Source organism: Urocitellus parryii, chromosome 1, assembly GCF_045843805.1.
Source record: "Urocitellus parryii isolate mUroPar1 chromosome 1, mUroPar1.hap1, whole genome shotgun sequence".
Classification (NCBI taxonomy): Eukaryota; Metazoa; Chordata; class Mammalia; order Rodentia; family Sciuridae; genus Urocitellus; species Urocitellus parryii.
In genome coordinates this window covers 207,559,621-207,585,003 of record NC_135531.1, presented here as the reverse complement: position 1 = coordinate 207,585,003, position 25,383 = coordinate 207,559,621, and the positions used below count along the sequence as shown (strand labels likewise).

Sequence of the window (25,383 nt, the reverse complement as noted above, 5' to 3'; positions counted from 1 at the left end):
CGTACTAGTATTTATTTCTACTTAAACTGCTCAGCTCTAAAGAAATTGTATAATCATTTTAAAGATGCTAGAAATTTGCTTCATCTTACCCATAAATAGCTAGTTTACTTTCCCTTTTTAATATTTAAGAATATTATAAATCAGTGCATTTGAGGTCCCTTGATTTGTTTTTCACCGATAAATTTCCTATGGAATATTTTAGGCAATGGTTTGAAGATAGAATACCCTTTACATGCTAACTTTTGAAGGTTAGTGATGTAATTTATACTATTTTCCTTCAGTGCAGGAGATTTTTTTAAGAAAGAAAATTTTAGCACAGTCTTTGGTATTATTGTAGGTATTATCTTTGTTCTTTTAACTTGGACACTAAGATATCCTATTTCAGGTTGAGATTTACAAGAAAAGTCTTTCCTCATTATCTTAATGAGCTTGAAAGTGAAAATGACCAAGACAGCTCTTTCCCATCCTGCCCTATGTTTTAATTAAATCTAGTTTCCACTGTGTAAAGGCTCAATAAAAGGGGGTGAATTTTTTTTTTATAAAATCCTTTCTGCTACATCATTTTTCTGCTATGAAATATGACATGACTTTGTAGATACAAAGTGAGAATCATCATCTTTGAGAAAATGTGAAATTGAATCACTTGCTTAAGATTAGTCTCTTCTGGTTATATTAGTCAAAACACCTAACAACTCTGGCAATTAATTTTCAGAGTTCCCATTTTAATGATAGATTGCTAATCATGTTAAACACCTGACATGGAAGTCAATGGCCAAATCTTTAAAACATGCATATAATACTGGGAGATATACTAGTAATGTTTCACAAGAGAATTTAGAATCTGTAAAACATTGCTTTAATTATTCCATGATTGATGATTTTTCAAGTACAGTTTTCAAAAAAGTTTTGATTTTTCTATTTAAAATAAAAAGTTATTGATGTTTTAGCATGTCCTCAGAATAGATTTGGTTTTTTTTTGTAATCTTACTACATCTTCCAGTTCCTCCAAGATATAAATTCAGTTGTAGTTCACCCATGCAAATTATTTGCTCTAATAAGTTAACACGTGGTAACTCAAACGCAACATCTTTCCTATAAAAGATGTGAATGAAGTGACTGATCTAGCTGCCAGAGATTGCTTATTGTCTGAAGGAATAGGTGATGGGAGATTTTATTAAAACAGAAAAGGGGGGGTATTTTTAACTTAATAGATTAGCTGAAATATCTTGGTATATTGGTTCCATTACTGTGTTCAAACATAAGGCCCAGACAATGTTGAGGGTTTATTTTTCCCCTTAACATCACTATTATATGAATTACTGGATAATGTTCATTAATACAATTAACATAGCTAAAATCAGGATCTCAAAAATTGTTCTTATTTTCTCCCAGTCCATAATATTAACATGTTGGGAAAATTGAATTAGTATGAGAAGTTAGATAATTTAACCAATCAGGTATTAAGAATTATTTGCTATCTAAGTGAATTTAAATAATGTACTCTTAAAAACCATGGTCCTATCTTATTTAGTAACATAAAAGTAGTTTTTATGCTGCCAAGTAAATTTGAATAATGATTAATCACAGCTATTTCTTCTTTTGACTTTTGCTTAATTGAGCCTGAGTTTACCCAAATACAAATAGAAAAAGGTTTTTCTAAATTAAGGTAATTCCAAGTGGTAGGATAAACAAACTGTTGCTGTGCTCTTTTTCTGGAAAGTTCATAGTTTCAAACAATATGTAATTTATAAATTGAAAAACTAAACATTTTTGAAAGCTAAGTACTTTGTACTTTAATTCCTTAACTCTCTGTATTTCATTTTTCCTTTCAGATGTCTCTGTCAATTCCAGATATGATTTTTTTTTTTAAAGAGAGAATGAGAGAGACAGAAAGAATTTTTAATATATATATATTTTTTTAGTTTTCGGTGGACACAACATCTTTATTTGTATGTGGTGCTGAGGATCGAACCCGGGCCGCACGCATGCCAGGCGAGCATGCTACTGCTTGAGCCACATCCCCAGCCCCAGATAGATTTTAATTTAGCTATCCTTACTGCTTTAAACTGTACCCCCTGGACATGGTGGTAGTCTACTAACCTGAGGCAGGAGGATCATAAATTCAAGGCCAGCCTCAGCAATTTAGGCAGACCCTCTCTCAAAAACAGTCTGGGGATGCGTCTTAGTGGTTCAGTACTAAGGGTTTTGTCCCTCCTACCAAAAAAATAAAAATAAGCCACTCATTTTACGTAAAAGCAAAATAAGGTGATTTATTTTCATAGAACTATGTTCTAAGAGACTTATATTCTCATTCTGTGCTTTTGACAATGTTACATACCAGTCTAGCAATTCTTAGCTTATTTTATACTTTTTAAGTTTTCTAAAAGTGGTAGTCACGTAATTCATTCCTCGGCAGGGATTTGTCTTTATCGTTCACTGCTCTGTATATATCCCTGTGAAGTAGGACAGTGCCTGGCACATAATAAGCACTTACTGAATGAATGTAAAATATTAGTTTATAAATGTACTCATTTAGCAACCATGGTACCCATCATGCTTATTGAAGGGCTTTAAAAGACATCACTAACCCACAGTTTAAGCCACATTGAAGTACATCTAAAATAAGGTCTAGTGATTATACCTTAACTTATCCCGAAAGTGTCCAAAAGTTTCTCAGAAAAATCTTAGAATCAATCCTGATTCTAAGAAAAACTAATCCTTTGGGGCTATTTTTGAATAGAGGTGAGTCATGGTGACATGGCAGCCATTCCCATTTATTGGAGCTAACTTAAAGGGGTGCTAGGAAGTGACAGATGGTTTTGCTTCAACTACCCCAACACTGTTCTTAGCCCTTTCTTTATTTTAGTCTACCTGATGAAAACTCAGGTTCCTTAATGATAGTAAATTCTCTTCTTAAGCTTGCTTCATAGACTTAGAAATTAGAAAGGCTTACAATTCTCAATGGGATCTAGTTCAAGGCTATTTCATGCATTGTTAGTGACTGGTAATTGACCATTAATTTGATGGTAATTACACTAGGTATAAAGTTGTTTACATTCCAGAGGTACTAGCTAATCTCTACTCCCACCCCAGTCTAGACTGAAACAGTGAATGACTGGCTAAATCACATCGGATTCAAGCTAAGCCATTTCTTGATGCTATTGAATGCTATTCTTTAGGTTATCTTAGTGTATTATTTATAAGCATTTTTTTCCGGTCCTGCCTACAAATATTTTCGGTAGGTATTAGTTTTCTTGCCTACCTCTATAACCGAAGAGAGGACTTACTCTGAAAGGTGAGTAATAGAAGGAGCAAGGTTTGTTTCCTATTTGTAATTGCCAGGTTTTCACATCTGTACAGTTATATATCTCACCTTTTGTAAATAGAATTTACTAGAAAAATGGCATATTTTACTAAATGAGTTGGATTCCTGTCAACATTTTTCTTTTAGCATCCTTTAGGCAGCAAGCAGTTCTTTGAGTTGTTAAATGCCCACATCCTGTTTTCTCAGTGTAATATCTGTTTAAAATACCCCTTTAAAAAAAAAAAAGACCTTCATGCGTTTCTTGTGTCCAATTTTTTCTTGGGAATAGGTGGATGTTTGTTTATAGAAATGGAAAACAATTCTTCTGTATGTACTGTACCGATAAATTCATCTTTGTAGACATTTCTGATAATAAATACTAGAAAACAGTATATTAGGGCTACCAGAAGAGTTTTGTTTTATCAAATACTAAAGTTACTAGGCATGTGAATTGTAAAGCTATTAAAAAATATTACATTTTCCAGTGTAAAATTAGATATTATACAGAGAAAAACCCAGTATGTCAAACACCCCAAAACAGAGTCAGTGATGATCCATTCTGTGCCTGGCAAATTGTGTCAGGAGGGTCACTGGACATTGCAGTGAAGTTTATGGTGGAGCATGGGAAATAGGGAGCACAATGGTACATCGTTCTGAGTCATGGGTAAACATTTCTAAACACTTTGGTGAAGGTATAGCTCAGTGGTAGAGTACTTGCTCACATGTGCAAGGTCCTGGTTTCAATCTCCAGTACTCACCCCCTACACCCTCAAAACAAATAATATCTGTCTTTTTTTTTAAACTTTCTGAATTTGTGGGATATTAAATACTTCAAATTTTTAAAAAATTGTTTTAGTTGTAGATGAACACAATATCTTTTTTTTTTTTTTTTAATGTGGTGCTAAGGATCAAATCCAGTGCCTCTCTTTAAAATGTTTTACCATTAGACATATGTCCTGGTATAAAGCAAAGTAGAGATTCTTATTTCAGGATTCAGATTTTCCTCCCTTTTATAAGAATCTCACCTACATTGTATAACTGGTTAGGGTGAAGTTCACTGAATTGGGAACCAATGCTTGTACAGGCTCTTCTACCTACTAGATTTATGACCCTGGGCAAAGCAATTTTTCTTAGTTGGTTTCCTTTGTGTATGACAGTGTTAATACTTCTCAGGCTTGCTGAGGGGATGAAATAAGATTATTGCATATAATCTATAAATAGCCAAGTGTAGTAAATCTAAAAGTACAAATGGCAGTGTGAGAGAATTATTGATTGTAACAGCAATTCCTTAAGCAACTAATTATATTCCTCTAGGTTTATTTTAAGCCACTTGGAATATCTTCTAAAATATTTCTTGCTTCCATAAAATATATAAGCATTACAATTTTCTGATGACTTGTTACAAATACCGGTATGCATGTGCATTGGGCCTATTGTGGTTGGCAGGTACTTACCTCTATACAGTCTACGCATAACCTATTTGTATTTATTTGTACAATACCCTGATTAAATTTGGAGGGTGGTGTCTTCACCAAAGGAGAATGTTCTCTCTCTAAACTTATGAATACAGATTTTTAGAGATACATCTCTCAATACCAAAAGCTGTTTTGTTCCTACATTCTACACAGCAGGTGGTCCAAGAGTTCATAAAGCAAGCCAGGCATCTCAATGCATGTCTACAGTCTCAGCTACCAATGAGTCTGTGAGAAGAGAATCTCAAGCCAGGAGTTTGAGAACCAGCCTGGGCAATACAGAGAGATCCCATCAGAGTTCATATAATGAAGAAGTTTTTCTAATTGCCAGTCATCTTTGGATTCTGAGTTCAAATAGCAAGAATATGCCTGTTTCTAGAGGTAAAACTGCTACCCTCCCCCTAAAATTTACTACTGAAAGACTACAACATATTTTTACAGAATAGTAGTAAATAGTTTTATTTGCTTGTGTGGCATGGAAAGACCAGAAAAGTAACATGAATTGCTTTTATAAAACATTTCTAATATTGCTAAGAAGCAGGCCCATTAATAGACACAGAAAAGAACATGCCAACATTATTGTCTATTTGTACATTAACAGAGAATTATTTTTTAATATGCATGTCAGCTTTGACCTTTGGGAAATAGCTGCATTGTGGTAGGTCCAACTATTGATCTTACATGTCATGGTCAATTTGCTATTTTCATCAAAATTAAAGTTGATTTAACCCAAAGACAAAATCTTGGCATGTTCTTTTTAAAGTACTTGTGGAAAAGCTCCAGCAGGTGGCAGTTTAATCTGTAAATAGGTACACTAAAGTGAAATGTGGTAACTGATCCCTAAATTGTCCTTGTAGTTAAATATATATATTAAAAAAAAAAGAACTATAAGTTAAAATAACATTCAGATTGTATAGCATAGGCTGATGCATTTTTAAACAATATTTACAATATTACCCAGAATCTTAGGTGGGAATTAAAGAGAAGTGTAAAAACCATAAAAAACTGCACCAATTTTATAGCAAAATATCTGTACATTTAAAAAGAGATATAACTACACATTATCCAAGGAAAAGAGATCTTCACCAAGGGGTTCACATAAGCACAACATAAAATCAGCGGTTAAATACTATACAATAAACTTTACAATTAATATACTGATGTAATGTGCCAAGAAGGTAAGCCAGAAGCAGAATGTATATTATGAAAAATACAAATTTTGTTTCCGTCCAGTTTTTGACTTTGGAATGGAACAAGTGCCTTGCGTGAGAGGAAGGAAATAACAATGACTTAGTTGACCATTTAGTCCCATTACTTATTCAAATTTAATACCAATGGTAATACTTTTCAATAACTTAATTTTGATTCCTCATAGCTGGGAAATACATGAACAATTTACAAAAGGAAAGAAAAGCCCTGCGATTGTCGGAGAGGAGAATAAGGCCAGGTTCCTAACTTTACTCTGCTAACAACAGATAAAATCTTGAATGCTTATTGATAGAGCTAGTAAACTTCTCCCTGACGAGCAAGGCACCAATTTCTATTCTCAGGATTGACCCATAAAAATCCTCAGAAATCCTACTACTGGTTAATTTTAGCGTTATTTAATAAATATATTTGCATAATTTAAAAAGCTGCCTCTAGCTTAAGAACACAGTATTGCAAATAAGTCTTATTCAACATTTTATGTCCTCATCTTGGATTTCAAACCAGTGACCGTCTCACAGGGTATGGCATTCTAGCACAAAAGTGGTAGAATGAAACGAGGCAGAGTTGAGTGACTTCTTGTGCCACTATACTTGGATCTTGTTTGCACTTTACTGGGGCTTATGTTAGAAGGACTTTATGTGACTCTTTCCTTCTTCTATGTTGCAAGTCCTTAAAAACACAAAGTTGATGGATGTAGCTGTAACACAAAATTAATTCCTTAAAAGACATCTCAGCAAAGGAAGCCCCAAGCAGATGCATCCATGTTATTTACAACTTATCAGGAAACCAGGGTGGGCCATCATGGCATAAACACAATGGCAAGTAATGAATTTAATATGAAATTTACATTTTGGTTAAAAAACTGAATAACATACCAGTGTAAAAAGATACCTAATCAAATCAAATCCTATTGCTTTGATTAATCTGAGCAGGTACTTCCATTTTTAGGCACTTGTTAACAAGGGTTGAAAGGAGAACCCATCATTTTAAAATTCCTATGTATTTGCTAATCTGAGCCCTTAGGAATTATTTTATCTGTGTTCAAGGCTGCAGCTAAATAGTAGCACATGAAATTTACATGGGCAGTTTCATTCACGCACACCCTCTATTCATGCAGGCAGGTCTTGGGTTCACATCGTTATTTCTGCACCATTAACAGAACGCAAATTCTGATCATCAAAGCGCCTTCTAACACTTCTCCTCACCGCATCGGCTCTTCGGTATGGCTGGTTTCTAAGATCTGTAAAGAAGAGAGTGCTAGTGAAATAAAAGCAACTTAATATGCATCTAAGCAACGCAAAGGCCAGTTGGCAGCCAATCAAAGCAGCTTGTGTAGAAGACTCAGCTAATGGGCCTTACAAACTCTTTGAGCATTGAACCAAAGACATACATTTGCCTTAAATATTTACAATCAAAATAAGATGTAATACTGGTAGGATTCTGGGACATGAGAGAAAAAACACGGGATATTTTTGTCACTGGCCAGAGTCTAGCGGAAGTCTTTGAAATGTTTCTTCAAATGGTAGCAGTTGTGGCTTGTATTTTTTTCTGGAAGCTTGAATGGCACAATAATTTTAATTAATTTTAAACAGGAGAAGAGAGCAGGAGGCCATTACTACAAGTAGTGTTAGATAAAACAGTCTAATAAAATAGACTGCCTGTCCTATCTTATCCTTGAAATTTTAAGACACAGGTTGCCTTGTTTTTATTCCATTAGACTAGCTGAGTTTATTATTTTGTGAATTAGAAATGTAATGCTCAACTAACCATTAAATCTAAATTCAAAATAATACTCCATTCCATCAAAATTCTTTCCTGCTACCCAGTATTTTTGTGTTTTATCTGCAGGGAGAAGCTGTTAGGCCCTTCTTCATTTTCCAGTTTGTGTTGCTAGAGCAAAACAATTAGCCTTACATTTAAAAAGAAAGCAAGTCTTGAGTGAATCAAATCACTGCATACTGGTTCAAGAAGATACCACTCTAGAGGAATGGACAGAGGAAGTTTATGTAGATCCTCCTAGTATGAAGGCATGCTTCCAGGAATAAGGCTTGTAGCTGAGTCAGCTCCTAGCCTCCTCTTGATGAAGCCAAGATAAATGGATAAATAAATAAATAAAGCAGGCTTATTCCTCTTATTTAATTTTAGTATGTATTTTCCTTTTATGAACTTAGTATTGTTGACTTCTAGGAAAAAAGGTTAAATTGGTTTAATTCTGTATTTATTTATAGAGTTTAACCTTTTTCATGCCTTCACTTACTCAGTAAGTTGAAAATGGAGCCTACAAGTCAATTGACCCACAGAATATTTGCCCCACTTCAATCCCCTTCCCTACTATTTTTTTTTTTTTTCAGGAGCCGGGGGGGATACTGGTATTTAAACCAGGGTGCTTGACCACTGAGCCACATCTCCCTCCAGTCCTTTTAAGATCCTTCAGTCTCAGCCTCCTGAGTCCAGGATTATAGGCATGTACCATTGTTCCAAAATATATTTATTGGACCCTAAATCAGTAATTAAGATATATAATCTAGGGTTTCTTCTGGCTTCTCTTGAAATATAAGAAAATCGGTCAATACTGGGTCCAAATTCTTACATAGTACAAAACTGAAGCTGAGTGGGACCGAAACATCCTCTCAGATTCAACAGGTCCCACCAGGCCTGTTACCTTCCTGGCTGCTAAACTGTTGGAATTTGTGATCCTCCCCTATTCCTCTAAATTTAATCAAAGAATAGGCATGCATGCTCTAATCCCCTGAAGCTCCTGTACCCTGGCCCACGATGGTAAATTAGAAGGTCGGAATTCCATGTTAGACTAAGGATATCCAGCTCTGTGGTTCTGGAGTTCGCTGAGAAATTAGTTAAAAATACTAATCTTTCAAAGGCTGTATATCATGTTCCCTGGCCAGGACCTGATGTTGACCTCCAGAACAAAATGGAGTTGTGAATAACTCAAAGGCTAAGAATAGCAATAAGGGAAGGACAGCCTAGAACCCAGAGCAAATACAGTGACCAACAAATACCCTTGCCCAAGCCATCACACATAGTAGGCTGGGGGAGAGTCCAACAGAGAGGCTCCCTGGTCAGATTCTCACCAGTATTACCCTTTGCCACAAATTGAAACCACTGATGTGCATACAGAGAGAGGAGGAAGCTAAGTAAAAAGTGATGCTTGCCAGCTCTGTGTATCCTCCACCACCGGTGTGCTAGAAGAAATCCTTACCCTCGAGTGAACATTTGGAAATTTAGTGATATTATTCTTCTTTAAGGCTAAACAGAAAAAAAAACAAAAACACAAAATGATGGTTAAGTAAAAATGGGATGAAAATGGAAAGCAACTCAACTTAGTGTCTAACATTCCTGGGCATATTAGCCAAAGGAGAAGAGAGCAGGAGGCCATTACTACAAGTAGTGTTAGATAAAACAGGGAGACAATCAGTGTGGCTTCCCACCCAGCTCTCTGACCACACAGTTCCAAGCTGCTTTGAAGATTGGCTCCAGAAAGACAGACAGTCCAGCAGCAAAACTGACAGCAAACATAGCCTAAGCAGATGAGTTTCCAGCTGGTTAGTAAGCACTGATGGGTAAGCACACTGCAGAGCAGGCAATGATACAAAGACACATGCATAACAAGTACAATTCATAGAATAGTTATGTTACAAGATAAATACTGACCCGGTTCCATGTCAAGTAATGGCTATTTTCACACAGTGCACTCTTGTCTATTTTCTAGGCATGGAAAGAAGTCTGTTGCTTTTTTTAAGTATCAAAAAATAAGCCCCTTTTTTTTTTAATTTTTTTTTTTAATTTTTTAATTTTTAATAAGACCTTTTTTTTTTTTTAATTCTAAATGGCCTTTACTGAAGCTAGGGTTTTTGTTTTGGGGGGGGTTGTTTTCTTGGTACTGGGGATTAAACCCAGGGATGCTTTACCACTGAGCCATATCTCCAGCCCTTTTTATTTTTTCAGACAGGATCTCACTAAGTTACTGAGGTTGCTATCCTCCTGCCTCAGCCTCCAGAGACATTGGGATTACAGGTGTGCACCACCACACCTGGCCTGATGAAAAGTATTTGCTATAGTATTTCTACTAATACTACCACTACCCTGACCAAAGAGGCAGGTCCATATATGGCTTCATCACAGATGAAATACCCAGGTTGACATGGAATAGAGCCACCAGTGAAGAGGCAGAAATATGATGGTGAGGAGTGCTTTTAATCCTGTGTTTTCACTTCCCACCTTGCAGCTTTGCTCCAACATTGAATTGCTGATTGCTGAACTTGAGCATGACACTGAATAGAGATGACATGCTCAGGGTTGGGATGTTGTAAGGCTGTGAATCACCAAGATCAGCACATACAGGCTGCTGGGTTGAAAGGGCTCACCATGTGAAGCTCATGACTTGAGTTCCACATACCATGGCCTGGTAAGAGCTATGAAAGGCCCAACTTATAGCCAAGCACAGTTCAGTTTCTTCAGCAAATCACGAGGCAGCATTCAAGCCCTTGTCATTTCTGAGCACTTCCATGCAGTGGGTCATCTTATGATCAAAGCATGTTAACGAAGTACAAAAAGGGGCCAGTTTGATATATGTGAAACTATTAGTGCACATAAGTGCTCAAATGTTTGGTTTAGTAGTTACTGTTACTACATTTTGTGTTACTATCATTATGTGAAACTATTAGTGCACAGTAAGTGCTCAAATGTTTGATTTAGTAGTTACTGTTACTATCATTTTGTGTTCAAAGATATCAGTCCCAACATAGCATAAGCAATCTACTGATAGTTGAAGTGTTCTGTTTTCTGAAAATGTCTGCAGGCAGTTCTATTAATCGCCACCCATCCAGACCGTAACGGCAACATGGACATGTGTATGTACTGAAAGTGGCAGTGAGTGGGCAGTAATGATGGGAACGCAAATCCATGCAGCGAAACAACACAAAATACAGCACGATGAAGACAGCAGTACCATGCTGGCACAAAGGTGGCTCCAACAGACAGACACAGGGGGACATAGAGGTCAAAAAACCTGTGCAACCTTTCAAGAACATCAGGTGAGAAAGAGTAATAGTTTAGTAATGGTACTCCTCAGTGAGAACAGGTTCGCAGAAAAACCGAGAGCCACGCTTGGCGGTGCGAGCAGTAAAGGGCACAGTCTTCAGCACTGCATTGAAAACGAGCCAAACACAAACAGAAGAGAGTGAGAGTGCGGTCTACTGCATTAGCACAAGGTTAGTGCTCTGTTAATTACACCTGGGAGCGGGGTGCAGGAAAGGGCAAAGGCAATATACACCCCAATTAGCTTATGAAAGTCTGGAAGAGTTAATCTGGGGGCTTGGGGAGGGACAGAAAAAGGAAACTACTCTAAGGAGAATAAAAACTGCTCTTTCACCTGCTCTGTAGGTTAATGATTTAGGTAAGGAAAATAAAAAATACACATTCCATTCATTGTATAAAGTCAGGTGTCAGGAGGACGGAGGACATACTGATGACAACTGGGCTCCAAGTCTAAGTGTGCAAGGTTGCATGTCTCCCTACCTACACATTAATGTCACTGCGGCACAGAGACCAAGAGTGCTTATCTAGGACAGAGAGCTATTCCTGGTCCTTCTCAAGAGTGGAGTTCCTCCCGCAGTGTGGAGGAGGCGAGGACAAACGCCAGACAATGGGGGCTCAACCTGAGGGGCTTGTGTAAGCTCTGCACGGTGTCCTAGGTCGTAGACAGTAAGCATGTGTGTGCGCCATGAGTGAAGAACACCATCTGCATTGGCCACTTACCTACCCACTCAGGATTTACACTGCTTAAATTTGGGCAAGGGAATCTTTATTGACTTCCTTTTTTATCTATCCAATCTGTCTATATATCTAACTTCCCTGGGTTTGAGCAGGTGAAAAAAATTTATGGCTTTTGCAATCGGAGATTCCTATTTATAATACTAACTAAGATATAATAAAAAATTAAAATCTAGGAATTATATTTTTTGAAAATTAGGACAACTGGGGACATGTGAACAATGACGGTGTATTTGATATTAAGGAACTATTACTTTGGGGTATATGATAATGGTACTATGGGTATACTTTTTTGTTTTTTTAATAGTACTTATCTTTTAATGATACATACTGAAATATTTGTAAATGAAATTATAGTCTTGACATGCCTCCAAAATTTCCAAAGTTTGTATGAGGGTGGGTGGGGAGCACAGTGGTTACAGCATATATACAACAAGATGGCCACAATTGGTAATTGTTGAAATGGGTGAGGGGTACATGGAATTTGGCTCACTCAAAGTACTCTATATTTCAGCATATTTTTAACCTTATCATAATGGAAAGCTTAAAGTATCTTTGAAGCTGATAATAGCATTCATGCACAAGAGACGTGAAAGAAAGGTTACCTGCTACTACCTCCAAAAGACAGTTACCCAAGTTTATCATCCTGACTGGTAAAAAGAAGAATGGAAACTCAGGAGAATTGGTTCAAGCAGCAAGCATTAAGCTAGAATTTAATCAGACAAGAACCAAGCAAAGAAAGATAATTCCTAGCTGATAAAATGATCAGTCCCTGTAAGCCTGTTGCTAATCTAAAGTCCCTGATTTCCTATTGACTTCAGCTACTTTGAATTTTTAAAAAAAGAGGCTTTTCAAGAGCATTCTGGAAAATCTGCATGGACTGTGGTTAGTATAGAGCTGAATGAATTTTATCCACAGTGTCTATTATCCAAGCAGTTGAGTAGGAGTGGCCACAAGGAGGAAAATGGAGCATGATGACAAATCAAAAACAGTGGAAAACCATTAGAAAGAGGACTATTGAAAGTACAGTGGAAAACCATTAGAAAGAGGACTACTGAAAGTACAGGGTTCAAATGATACTGAAAAATAAAGATTTATCAGAGAGTGGTGGGGAGCACATATGCTACTATATGTATACTTCAAATTGGAGCTTGCAGTCTCCCTGCATAATTCTGAATCTGAATAACATCCACTAAAGCACTCGCCAACCCTGGTCAAACAAAGCTGCCATATTGGCTTGTGGCCCAGTCTAGGTGAGGCCAGCAGGATCTCCTGGGCCACAGGGAGGAAGTGTCCTTTACCTGTGATGATGTCTTCAATGGCACCATCTTTTCCCTCATATACATGTCTGTTATCTTTAACTTGTCGTCTTCTTAACTCTGCAATTAACTCCTGCTGCTGCCTCTTTGATTTATGAGAAGGAGACTGAGAAGAAAGAAGAAGGGCAGAGATGAGGGGGGCCAGCACCCATTTGGAGTTTAAGAAAATATAAAATGTACCTGAGCTTTATGTACTTTAATAAGTAGCCTTAGTCAAAAATACATACTATCATCCCACCATTCTGTTCAATGCACAAAAACTCAGGAAGCTTTAGGGAAAAACACAGAAACTCTCATCCAGAATACACAAGGCCCCACCAGGCAGCATGGGAAGGTGGGATTCTGCAGCCAAAGAAGAAATTGGAAAAATTCACGGGGAGACGTCTTCAGCTTTGGAGCAGAGGCTGCTGGCCTCTATGACCTTTACCTGTGATTCTGCCCTACATGCAGGCATCCTCCCAATTACAGCAAAGGTCTAGCAATTGAGGTTGCAATCTGGGGTATCACCATGAAGCCCTCCAGTCTCTGGGTTATCTAGCTTGGCCTCTCGGTATACCCAGCTAATATTTAAATCCAGATCTCTACAAACTTGGCAATGCTACCCAAGCATGCTCTAACCCTCATTCCAATGGTTGATAAACAAAGTAATCAGTGAACATTTCCACACACCAAACCCCAGAAGGAAGCAACCAGGCTCCTGTGTGAATCAGCTTGTTCCCCTCTCTACCACTTGCCTCACCTGGAGCCCAGCTCAGGAAACTAGAGATTCCTTACCTTTGGGTCCTGCTGCTCCATCAGAGCTTCTTGCTCCAGCAATTTTTCCATGAGAGCTTGTTCCTGCTTTTTCCTCAGTTCATTTTCATCTTCTGCTTGCTGGGCAAGTAAAAAAAAAAAAATCACATCAATGAAAATGATAAAAGTCAATCTTCCAGAATCCTTAGAGTCAGAAATTGTAGCAAATGGAAGGAGAAGATCTGCACTTCACGAGACAATTCACTGATTCTGGGTTTCACTATCCAGCAATCAAATGCCCTTAAAATCAGTAGCTGATATTCATGTCATTCGGCAGTTTATTCCGATGATCCTCTCCCTGCTCAAAAGGCTTCTGAGCCAGAGCCCCACAGACCTGTTGGAACCCACCCTCTTGGCATCTGGGCTCAATTGCCAGCAATGGTCTTGGAGCATCTCACCTACCCCAGCACCCAACAGCTTCTGTTTGCTGAGGACCAGGCCTGCCTCGAAGGAGAACTGAATCACTGTGGACTGAGGGGCCTAGAGCTATCGGCCTCCACAGGACTGTAGAGCCATCTCTACACTGACCACCCAGATCTGCTACCAGAGCCATTTCTACACTGAACACCCAGATCTGCTACCCAAAGGGAGCAGGAGGCCTCTAGAAGGCAGCTGGGACTCACACCCATCTGAAAGAGGGCACCTGGGTAAGAAAGAATGATGAGGAGGGCTTTATAGGACACCCTTCTCCTGTTTACCTTATAGGCTTTCACAAACCGGACGAAGACGGGAAAGAAGACGGATGGTGGTGTTGTCTTGGGATTTTCTCCAAAATACTTCACCACGTCATCAAAGGCGTCCTATGAAGAAGCAGATTTCTCTTGAATCTTGTTAGTTCCAACATTTGAACTAGGTGCTTTGAGGTAAAAGAAACTGAAGAAAGCAGCAGCTACAGCCACAGCTCCACAGCTCATTGCCCCTGCTGGCTCCCTCACTCCCACTATTCTCCCAGCCTCCATGTCTCCTCTGACAGTTGTTCGAAGACAACCAGAACTGTGTAGCAGCAGGGTGTAGGAACTCATCTCTGAGACATGCAGCCACTTCTACACCCCACTCCCCCACACACAGAAGGATGGGCTTAAAAACATATAAAGTCAGAACCCCTTAAAAACAGTAAGGTCAGAGGGATCTTGGAAGTCTGACTCAGCCCCGCTTCAGCACTCCTACCCAGCCCCACACTGGGGACATGCCACCTCTGTTTCAACTCTTCTGCGATGCAAGACAGTTACAAACTGGAGGCCAGTCCACTGTCACAGCTTTCCAAGTTCCCCAAGCACTTCGCTTCCCCTTTGATGATGTGCAGCTCACTATGTTTTGTAGGATTGCCTAGATTTCTCTGTTACCCATGTGGTCTCACATTTTGAGGAGAAGATCTACAGAAACCTGATACACCAGGGACACTGCTTAGCAGGGCACAGCACATGTTCACACACACATTGCTTAAACCAGATACAGAACCTGTGCTGGTTGGAATCTAGGAGAGAAAGGGGAAGGGGGCTTTACATAAGAAGGTGAAGACCCCAAATTAGACAAGCACAATGAGAAGGGCAAGGATATGTCAGGAATAACCTAGGAAAGATACCCCTCCAATAATTATTAGCTACATAAGAAATCTACCCTCTGCAGGCAGAGAAATGGAGCATTTCTCCCTGAACCCAGGACCAGTGCCACAGGTGGCCCAAGGGGTCCAGCACTTAGACTACCTGTGCAATCTTGGCATCATCCTGCAGCTTCTTGAGCTTCGCCTCATTGTGGAAAATGAACTCCTTCAGTAGTGTGTTGTGGTCATGCATGGTGTATTCCCTCTTGGTCAAGTCCATGCCCCTCTGCAGCTCCTTCACATCCAGCAGAACATTCTCCAGGGAGACTAACAGAGAAAGCAAGGTTTCAATGAACCTCCACCAGGAGGGTCAAAACCACTGCATATCCGCCTGCTCAACCAAGTTCTCAGTAGGGATCTCAGGGATCTTACTGGGGCCCTTGGATCTAGTTCCCAGTTTTTTGCACAAAGATCCTTTAATATGAATAATTGAGAAAGCACTGTCTATCAAGTACTATAATAAATTCCTTCCATGCACTGATTCGGTTGCAACATCAGCCCATTTTGCCAACAAGAAAGCAGCAAAAAAAGATCTGTGGTAGACCCTGAGCCACCCAGCTACTAGACGGCAGAGAAGGAGCTCAGGTAGCAACCATGGACTCCAAAATAACTACTCCATTTCTCTCCTAGGAAACAGCCTACTGGTTGGCCTGAAGGCTCAGAGATCCTTGTCTGGGACAGGCCCAAACATCTTTTCTTCTCTATCTCTTCTGCATTTCTATATTTCTTCAGAAGGGGGCAGCATTTTGTCTTGAAGGTCAGTTAACTGATCACTAGGACCCAAAGCAACCTTGGAAAGTTTTTGTTTGTTTGTTTGTTTTTATTAAAGAATCCATTCTTGCTTCAGAAAGTTTTAGCTTTAATTTTTCCATCGCAATAAAGCTACTGTCCAGAGCAGACACACTCCTGGAACCTCCTAAGTCAGCTTCCCCATGGAGGTTGGTCCCACCTCTGGTTTCCCCATTGCCTGACTCAGCTCTGCACATAGATGAATACACAATGCAGGCTGTTTCCCTCACACTAGACTCACACTGGTTTGTCTTTGAGTATCTAATACTGCTAACAGCACCAAATATACAAAAGGCCCTCAAGTGTGTACTGGATAAATGAAGGATGAAGATATAAAGGAAGATATAAAGAATGTATGTTAGCCCACCTGGGCACCAGAGAACAAACAGAACAGTTTAACCATTGGTTTTCTCTCTTTCTTTTTTTTTCCGAATGACACTTTTGGGGCCAAACAAAGTACGCTAATAATTAGTAGGTAGGAATTTGTTACTTAACTTTTTTCTTAATTGGAATTAAGATGTTTAAGAACCCAAATTTAGACAAAGGAAAACTTGAAAGAAGGGAAACCTCTCCAGCAGAATATAAATTCTGCTACCTGCCTTGATGGGTCTGTCCCAGCCTGTTCTTCATAATCAAAAAATCATTTCCATCTGCCTCTCAGCTTCCACTAGGGCTTCTGAAGCATCTATCCTGGCAGCCATGTACCATTTCATTCAACATTTGCCCATTTATTTATTCCCACCATCCAATCTGACAGGGGCTGACTGAATTATAAAGATCAATGAAGCCTGATTACACCCCTAAGAACTTGAGGTTGCAATGGACATACAAACTGTTATAAAATTTGATAAATCTTGAACAAGAGGGTAGTACAGAATGCTCACAGAAATGAAAGCCATTTAGCCTGGCTAGGGGCATCATAAAAGACCTTGCCCCAATAGTTTGAGTGTAGGAAACTTTTTGGAGTAGACCTCAGGAAGGTTGAAGATGACAAGTTGAAAATTGCCGTCAGTAATTAATTCCAAGGTCAACTTGCATATCACTCTTTTTTCAAACATGATACTCTTTTGAGATGACATGACATACTCTCTTGAGAGAACATCATACTAATATAATATGATATATTATATTCCTCATAATATACTATATAAGGAATAGAAAGACAGGTTCCAGTCTGTTGCTATCACTTTCTATCCATGTGATTGAAATAAGAAAATGTTAACCCATAACAAAGGAGCAACTAGAAAGTACTGCTAATTTAGTGTTCAGGCAAAGGCATAAGGTTTAAAAGTGCCACATCTGAGCAAGTGGAATGGCTTGAAATAAATTAAAAGTGGGGTTTTATTGGTTTGTTTTTGGTTTAGGGTTTTTTTTTTGGGGGGGGGCAGATTCTCAGATTCTCACTCTTATACAATAACAATAGAACAAAATGAGCAAGGCATGCACAAGAGAAGGTACACAGGCCTCCAAGACCTGGATCTTCTCTGACAGGATGCTGAGAAAAGTCACATTTCACAACGGCTCTGGGGAGTGAGTAGCACCATCCCCAGAGTGTTTGGCAGCTCAGAGCTTCTGACTTCTTGGTCCTGCCTTTTTTAATGGGTCCTGAAGTGTCTATTTAGGAATGGTTCCCCCAAAATTAAAGGCATTCAATACCTAAGAGTATGACAGCTGAAATTAGTACCTGCAGCAGCTTTTTCCACATAATGAAGCTCATTATAGAATAGAGACACTTGGTGATATTTTTCTTTTACAACATTCGATATATAGTGCAGCAGCGTTTGCTTTCGGTCTGTTGACTTTGTGTCCAAGAGCTGAAAACAAAATGGGGCATGGGTTAGGTTCAAGAACAAGGATGGTGGGAGGGCCACCCACCAGGTAACTTCCCACCCAGAGAAAATAACTGAGCATAGTTGCCCAACAGGCTGGAAAAAATTATTCCCAGAGGACATTCAAGATTCAATGTATTCTTTATTGAAGCACGCCACTGGTATTTAAATGACTTGAAGACATCCTCACCAGGGTACATATTCAACATTAGGGTTTTACCCAATATCCATGAATCCCTCACCCAGCATCTACTATCCCTCCTCTCCTGGCTTAAGAGGATTTCAGTTGAGTGGCAGGTGGGGCCAATGGAGGTGTACAGGGGCTTTGATGCTGCAACCTTGATATTCTGCTCAGTTCCTCTCTTATTCCCTAGCTTCTGGTGGCCTAAGACAGAGAAAGCCAGGCCACTGTATCTATTTTTCTTGTTGTCATTCCTTAGACAATACAATATCATAGCTATTTACAGAGCATTTTCATGGTTATGTATTATAAATTATCTAGAGGTAATTTAGAGTATGGGGGGGGACATTCTAAGATTATGTGCAAATCCTACCACATTATATAGAAAGGACTCAACTGTCTAGGGATTATGGTAACCACAGGAGTCCTAGAAAAAATACTGAGGGACAACTCTATGTGGTGCTAACCATGGTCTTCTGAAGGCCAAGACTGTGACTGACTGGACGCTTCCAGTCAGATAACCACATCTCCACCAGCCATGGAGTCTGTCCATTGCCCTCCCTTGTCACATGGAAGCTACATAGGCCTGCACAGCCTTGACAAGGTTCCAGGGAGAATGTTCTCTAATACTATTCATATAAATCATGGGACTGAAAGAAGGAGATCATCTTCACAGATGAAGAACAAAAAAAATTTTTGTTTCTAGAAAATACAAAAAAAGATTTAAAAAGTTGTAAAACATTTCCTAATTCCATCCAATCTCTCTGTTAATATTTTAATCCATTTTCATTCAGTCTTTTATATTATATATTTACATAGCTGGAATTAAACTGTACCTCAATTTATACTCTGCTTTGTTTCCTATACACAAAATTATCTTTTTTCTCTGAAAATTCTTCACAAGGATTCTCACAACTGAAGAATAGTTTATTATACTATTTTTCCAGCACTTAGTCATTACCCACAATACTGGACACTTTATTTATTGCTAACTATTTGCAATTAAAAATAAAATACAGCATTCGTAATCCAGACTCCTGAGGGACAGATTCCTAGAAATGGAAATAATGAGTGAAAGAGTATATGTATTTCTAAGGTTTTAAGTCCTTCTTGCCAAATGGTGTTCCAGAAAATCTGTACCAACAGACCTTCACATTAGCAGAGAATCTTCATCAAATCCTCCCACCCACTCCCAAGAGCAGACCCCCTGCTCCTGGACAATCTCTGCCAGCTGTCTGTCCTTCACACAGCCCTCACATTTCTTCCAGTTTACTCACCAAATCTAAACTCTGAAGTTTAAATCCGTAAACTGCTCCTCGTTTACTGCTATTCATATAATTTCCAAGGGCCAGAATGATCTGCAAAAGAAAAAGAAAATCGAAGCCAATCATGACAGCTTCTCAGGCCCCAGAAGGCAGCTGACCAGTCAGCTCTCTAAAGATGTATACAAGAAAACTTCACTTGCCTCCAGAATTTTCTTGAGTTTTTGGGATGACTTTATAGAGACAGATGCTGCTATAATTGCATGCAGTTGCTAGATTCCAATCAAAGGAAGGAAGTGGGAGAGAAAAGACATGTTAAAAATGGGAAATTAATTGGAAACTAAAAACTAGCATAAGAAAAAAAAAAAAAAACAGGCCTGCATTTTGACCTTGAAGTCTTAATGATTAGATTCTATTTTTCCTAAGCATAACAAATTAAGTTGTCCGGCTAGATCCTAGGTAACCATATCATTACATGCAAGCTCTTTTCTAAAACTATTCATAGTAATAATATAGACACTGTAGACTGGTTACAAAGTTGGTGATTAAACAATCAATAAGACTGGTTAACAGGAGTCAACAGCCTCTTCTGGCAAAACTTAATTCCCTGCCTGCCATCTTTAATCATATACAATTTTTGCTTTTAAATCAATGAAGCTGCCCAAGAATGGGAGATGGGGGTTATATAATACTTTCCATAAGTTCTCCTAACAGTTTTGAATAGACCTGCTACTATAAGTGCTAACTAACAAAAGTTTATTTAGAAACGGAACTGGGAACAAACTGAAGTTAATTTTTTTTTCCAAACTGAAGTTTATGACATTCATGTCTCAACCAGATTAACGCAGGGAATGAGAAAGAACTGGCTATTATTTGCACATCACCACAGACTACTGTTACAAAGGAAGAAAACTCCTATGGCAAATGTAATGCTCTGATAAAAGCTTATAAGCCTGCTCACTAAAGATATGGAATTTTTTTTTTAAAGAAATGCCAACATAGCCAAAGGAATATTATCTTAAGGAGGCAACCAAGTTTGAGAAAATCATTTTCCTTTTCCTCTGCAGTGTCTTCTAAAATTCAGAAGACATCTACAGACACAAAAAATGGCACTGACTTGGGAGAACAGCAACACAGAAGATGGAACTTCCCCATTTTTCAATGTACTTTGCATACATATGTAAAAAAGATGGCAGAAATAAAATATCAATCTAGTAAGTTCTTAGAAGTTCTTTAGAGTCTGTTACATTGAGTGCAATTACAGAAGAGATGCTTTAAAAAAAAAAAAGGAAAAGAAAAAAACAAACTCTCTCTTTGCCCTCCAAACTAGCCTACTCACAGGAGTCAACATCTGAATGCTTTCAGCAAAGTTCCCAATGAAGGCCATGATGGTCATCTTCTGCAGGAGCCTCTCAATCTTACTGAACTGCATCATGAAACGGTCTTCATCCGACAAGTTCTCCAGGGGCTTCCTTTCCCGTTCATAAAGCCTAAGCACTTTTACCTCATTCTCAGTTGGCAAGAACCTCATCAAACACTCTACAAAGTCTACAGGCAGTGTTTTCAAGTCAAATCTGAAAAGAATGTGGACAGGTCAATGTTAGAGATAAAAATCCTACTCTTTCCTCTATACTTCTATCCAGTCCAGCTCATCCACTACCAACTCAGTAAGCCTCAGACACCCAAAGTTGCACTGTGATCCCAAATTGGCACTGGGTCCTAGGCATAGGGTACCCTAATGGTCCTTCCTGAAAATCTGCACTGTGTCATAGATGCCATCCTCAGATTTTAGAGATGTTTGCTTCGAGCCCTGGAGTGGCTCTAAGCCTCAGGAAGTCAAGAGCAGATGACAATAGAAGAAGGTAGAATCAAGACCAAAGCATGGTTAAGTGGTTCAGGACATGGTTTTTTTAACATAGAGAAGTACCACAAATTAAAGAGGTTAACATTATACATATAATTACAGAACATATGATGAGTTCTTTAAAATATTCAAACAAAGCCAATGGTCTAGGGTTTCACTTTTCTTTGGGGCAAAAAAGTGAATGCAAATGCCTATACTATATGTCTGTTTTGGTGTCCACAGGAGTCCTGAACGATACTATCCTCCATAGGTACTGAGGGACAACTATGTATGGAACTGACCATGATCTTCTGAGGACCAGAATACACACCTTGAAGGACATGTATTCCTTGAAGGAATGCCACATCTTTGTATATATATGCTCAATTTGAGCAAATGAAATATTTTATTTTATAGACAATCTTTTCTTTGGCTTTTTGTTTTGTTTTTCCTTTCTCAGTACTAGGGACTGAATCCAGGCCATGTACATCTAACACAAAGCTGTATCCCCAGTCCTTTTTATTTTGATAAAAATAAAAACATCTGGATTGTGGCATCATTTATCGTCTTGGTCTGCTCTCTTATATAGGCCTACAGCAGTAGGAAATTATTAAATTTCCACAACTGGCTTTGAACTTGCAATCCTTCTGTCTCAGCTTTCTGAGTAGCTGGGATTACAGGTGTGTGCCACCAAGCCTAATTCTGGACATTCATTGTTCAGCAACATAATTACATTTAAATCATTTGTGACAAACAAGGTATATCAAGAAAAACTTACTATTTACATGTACAAATATGTCACAATAAACACATTATTCTGTATAATTAAAATGAACTAATAAAAAAAAGACACAGACTACATAACAGATTTCAAATCAAAACAGACTGTTAAAGGCACTAGACTATTAAATCATGACTGGCAAAAACATAAAATCATAGCAAATGATCTATAGGATCATGTGCTCCTATAATAGTTTCTAATCAAAATGTATACAGTACCAATTTGTGAAGAATTATTTCCTAAAACATTTAATAATATCCTTACACAGCCACAAGAAGACTAGAAAGATTCTTCCAGTAGAGAAATAAACAAAATCAATGCCTTTTATACAGTTCAAAATTAAAAACAAACAAACAAAAAATGTCCTGAAAATACTAAGAGCAACAGAATTCACATTCCTATTGTTAGGAATTAAAATATGCATCTGTATCATATTTGCATCTGGCATTGAACTATATCATTCCACAAATGCCATCAAATTTATATTCAACAAATATGGATAAAATCCAGATACTCCAGAGAAAGCTGACATTTCTCCCTCCTCTTAACATCTGCAACACTCAGCCCAACTTTCGTTTTATGTAAGCACTGCTGTAGGCCTATATAAGAGAGCAGACCAAGACGATAAATGATGCCACAATCCAGATGTTATTCTTCTAAAACAATTAATTACTCCTTCAAACACAGCATTCCCTCAGGGAACTTCTGGTCTACCTCTAGAGTGTTGGCATCTTACTCAGCTCTGCAGAAGGACATGTAATAAGCAGAATGTTCTAAGTGTGGACATCAAAAAATGGCTCCATTGTCTTAGATCTTGCTCCACTACTGAAATATCTCTGCCATCTACTAATTCATAACTATCTTATTTTCATTTTTATTCTAAACTTACTAAGATATAATTTTCCAGAATGCTCCAAACTTACACATGAATTGCTTTGCATATCTCATCAGCAGTCTTTCCAGCTTTCCTTAAAGTTATGGCAAGGTTTTTGGCCCTATTTGCTTCTAGTAATGTCACTTTGTTTGATCCCTTCTGTGTTATCTTCTGCTTGCTTGAAGAAAGATCAATGGCAGGACCTTGTGCCTTTGTCTTGAATATTTCCTCAAATTCATCTACATTTAAATCCTGGGATAGAGAAGGATAACATTGGAAAACTGGATTATACTTAAAAATTAATTCATTCAACTATCATTTAGACAATTAGTTAAGCAAAGACCTTATTTTCTCATTAATTATTTGTCTTTGGCCGTGGCTACCTGTTATGGTTTGGATGTGAGGTATCCCCCCAAAGCTCACGTGTGAGACAATGCAGAAGGTTCAGAGGAGAAATGACTGGGTTGTAGGAGTCTTAACCCAATCAATGATTTAATCCCCTGATAGGGATTAACTAAGTGGTAACTGAAGTGGTGGGGTGTGGCTAGAGGAGGTGGGAATTGGGGCATTGCTTTGGGTATATATTTGTATCTGGCTGGTAGAGACTTCTCTCTCTGATTCCCGATCATCATGTGAGCTGCTTCCCTCTGCTACACTCTCCTGCTATGATGTTCAGTCTCACCTGGAGCCCCGAGGAATGGAGTCAGCCTTCTATGGACTAGGACCTCTGAAACCGTGAGCCTTAAAATAAACCTTTCCTCCTAAAATTGCTCTGGTCAGATCAGTTTAGTCGTAAGAGCAAAAAAGCTAACTAAAATACTATCTCTATTTTTCTGGTTTTTTAAGAGAGTAACTTCTAACACAGAGATAAAAGTGATGTCCAAAGAACACTACTAATTACGACGAGCCGATTCAATTGCTTTCAATAATGAGCTAGCATAGACAGCTGTCACAAACTAAAACTAGTCGTCAAACTAGGCAGTGAGTGTGAGAATTGAGTCCTTAATCTATCTAGTTCAATAAAGGATGTTTATGCCCTTTTATAAATTAATAGATGGGACAGTGACATACAAATTTTGTGGCATACATACAAATTTTGTGGCATACACTGAAACTACTCAAAACTACTCACTGCATTTTTATTGCATTTTAACTTAATTTTATAAATCTAGTATTAGAACTGCCTTATAAAATAGTATCCAAAGCTATTCTTTTTTTTTAAGAGAGAGAGAGAGAGAGAGAGAGAGAGAGAGAATGAATTTTTTTAATATTTATTTTTCAATTCTCGGCGGACACAACATCTTTGTTTGTGTGTGGTGCTGAGGATCAAACCCGGGCCGCGCGCATGCCAGGCAAGCGTGCTACTGCTTGAGCCACATCCCCAGCCCCAGTGCTATTCTTTGATAGTACTAAAGTATCTGCTTCTTTTGTACAATTGCTCCTTTATAGTTATGGAATTAGGACAATCTTAAGACAAAAAACACCATACTTTAGTAGCAAAACCTGCAGATTAACAGAGCACTCATTTTAGCCTTGTTCTATGGAGAGCACCCCTCTAGCTTCTAACCAATGAGAACAAATACCTCCAGAATTCGCTCATCATCAATTTCATTGAAGACTGTGCCATTGATCTGATTAGGCTTCAGAGCAACCCAGTTAAACACCGGCATTCTGAACTTTGTCTTGATTGGCTTCTTAATTTTCACAGCTAAAGATGTCAAAGAGAATGAAATTAAGATCCAAGACTCGGTAATCCTCATAAATGATTAGACAACAGTCTCTACAGATGACACTTTAACACTGGAGGAAGGCTAGCAAGAGGCACCCAAAAATTTTGTTTCTTGTTACGAACCCAGAGCCTTGTGCGGTACAGGCAAGAGCTCCACCATTAAGCTGCAACAACAGCCTTTTAAAAAAATTATTATTACTTTATTATTTTGAGATAAGATTCCTGCTACATTTTCTGGACTGGCCTCAAATTTGTGATTTTTTTCCTTCCTCAGTTTCTTGAATAACTGGTATTAAGTGTATGTGCCACCTTTCCCAGTCCACATGTTTCTAAATGTGGAAAAGATTACATATGGCCTTGGCCGGAGCCATTCAAAAACTCATTTGATTGAATGTCTTAAAAGCTGTCTTTAGGACCAAGATTTGGGGTTTTGTTTATTTTTATTCAGGAAACTGGATTGCTCCTTTATAGTTATGGTATTAGGACAATCTTAAGACAAAGTGCTAGAGAAAGCAAAAATTATTATTGTTATTAGACAGCAGAGAGGACAAATCCTGTCCAGTTCTGACATCCTAAATTCTTACTTCTAGAATACATATTTATAAATAA

At 38.3% G+C, this 25,383-nt stretch overlaps 1 protein-coding gene across 3 annotated transcripts in view; it reads right to left on the bottom strand.

Annotated features, from left to right (window-relative positions):
• Window positions 1–5,219: 5,219 nt before the first annotated feature.
• The window catches only part of Fmnl2 (formin like 2), a 281,047-nt gene continuing 260,883 nt past the window's right edge, over window positions 5,220–25,383 (bottom strand). The window contains exons 17-29 of one of the 3 annotated variants that reach the window (XM_026389145.2): window positions 24,629–24,753; window positions 23,095–23,297; window positions 20,887–21,121; window positions 19,751–19,819; window positions 19,563–19,643; window positions 17,960–18,089; window positions 15,590–15,753; window positions 14,585–14,686; window positions 13,869–13,967; window positions 13,077–13,200; window positions 12,381–12,425; window positions 9,203–9,249; window positions 5,220–7,225 (exon numbers count right to left, since the gene is read on the bottom strand). In XM_026389145.2, the coding sequence (XP_026244930.1) occupies window positions 7,187–7,225; window positions 9,203–9,249; window positions 12,381–12,425; window positions 13,077–13,200; window positions 13,869–13,967; window positions 14,585–14,686; window positions 15,590–15,753; window positions 17,960–18,089; window positions 19,563–19,643; window positions 19,751–19,819; window positions 20,887–21,121; window positions 23,095–23,297; window positions 24,629–24,753 (1,463 nt within the window). In that variant the 3' untranslated portion in view covers window positions 5,220–7,186. The remainder of the gene's footprint in view (window positions 7,226–9,202; window positions 9,250–12,380; window positions 12,426–13,076; window positions 13,201–13,868; window positions 13,968–14,584; window positions 14,687–15,589; window positions 15,754–17,959; window positions 18,090–19,562; window positions 19,644–19,750; window positions 19,820–20,886; window positions 21,122–23,094; window positions 23,298–24,628; window positions 24,754–25,383) is intronic. The other 2 variants (XM_026389166.2, XM_026389156.2) reach the window with 2 other exon arrangements.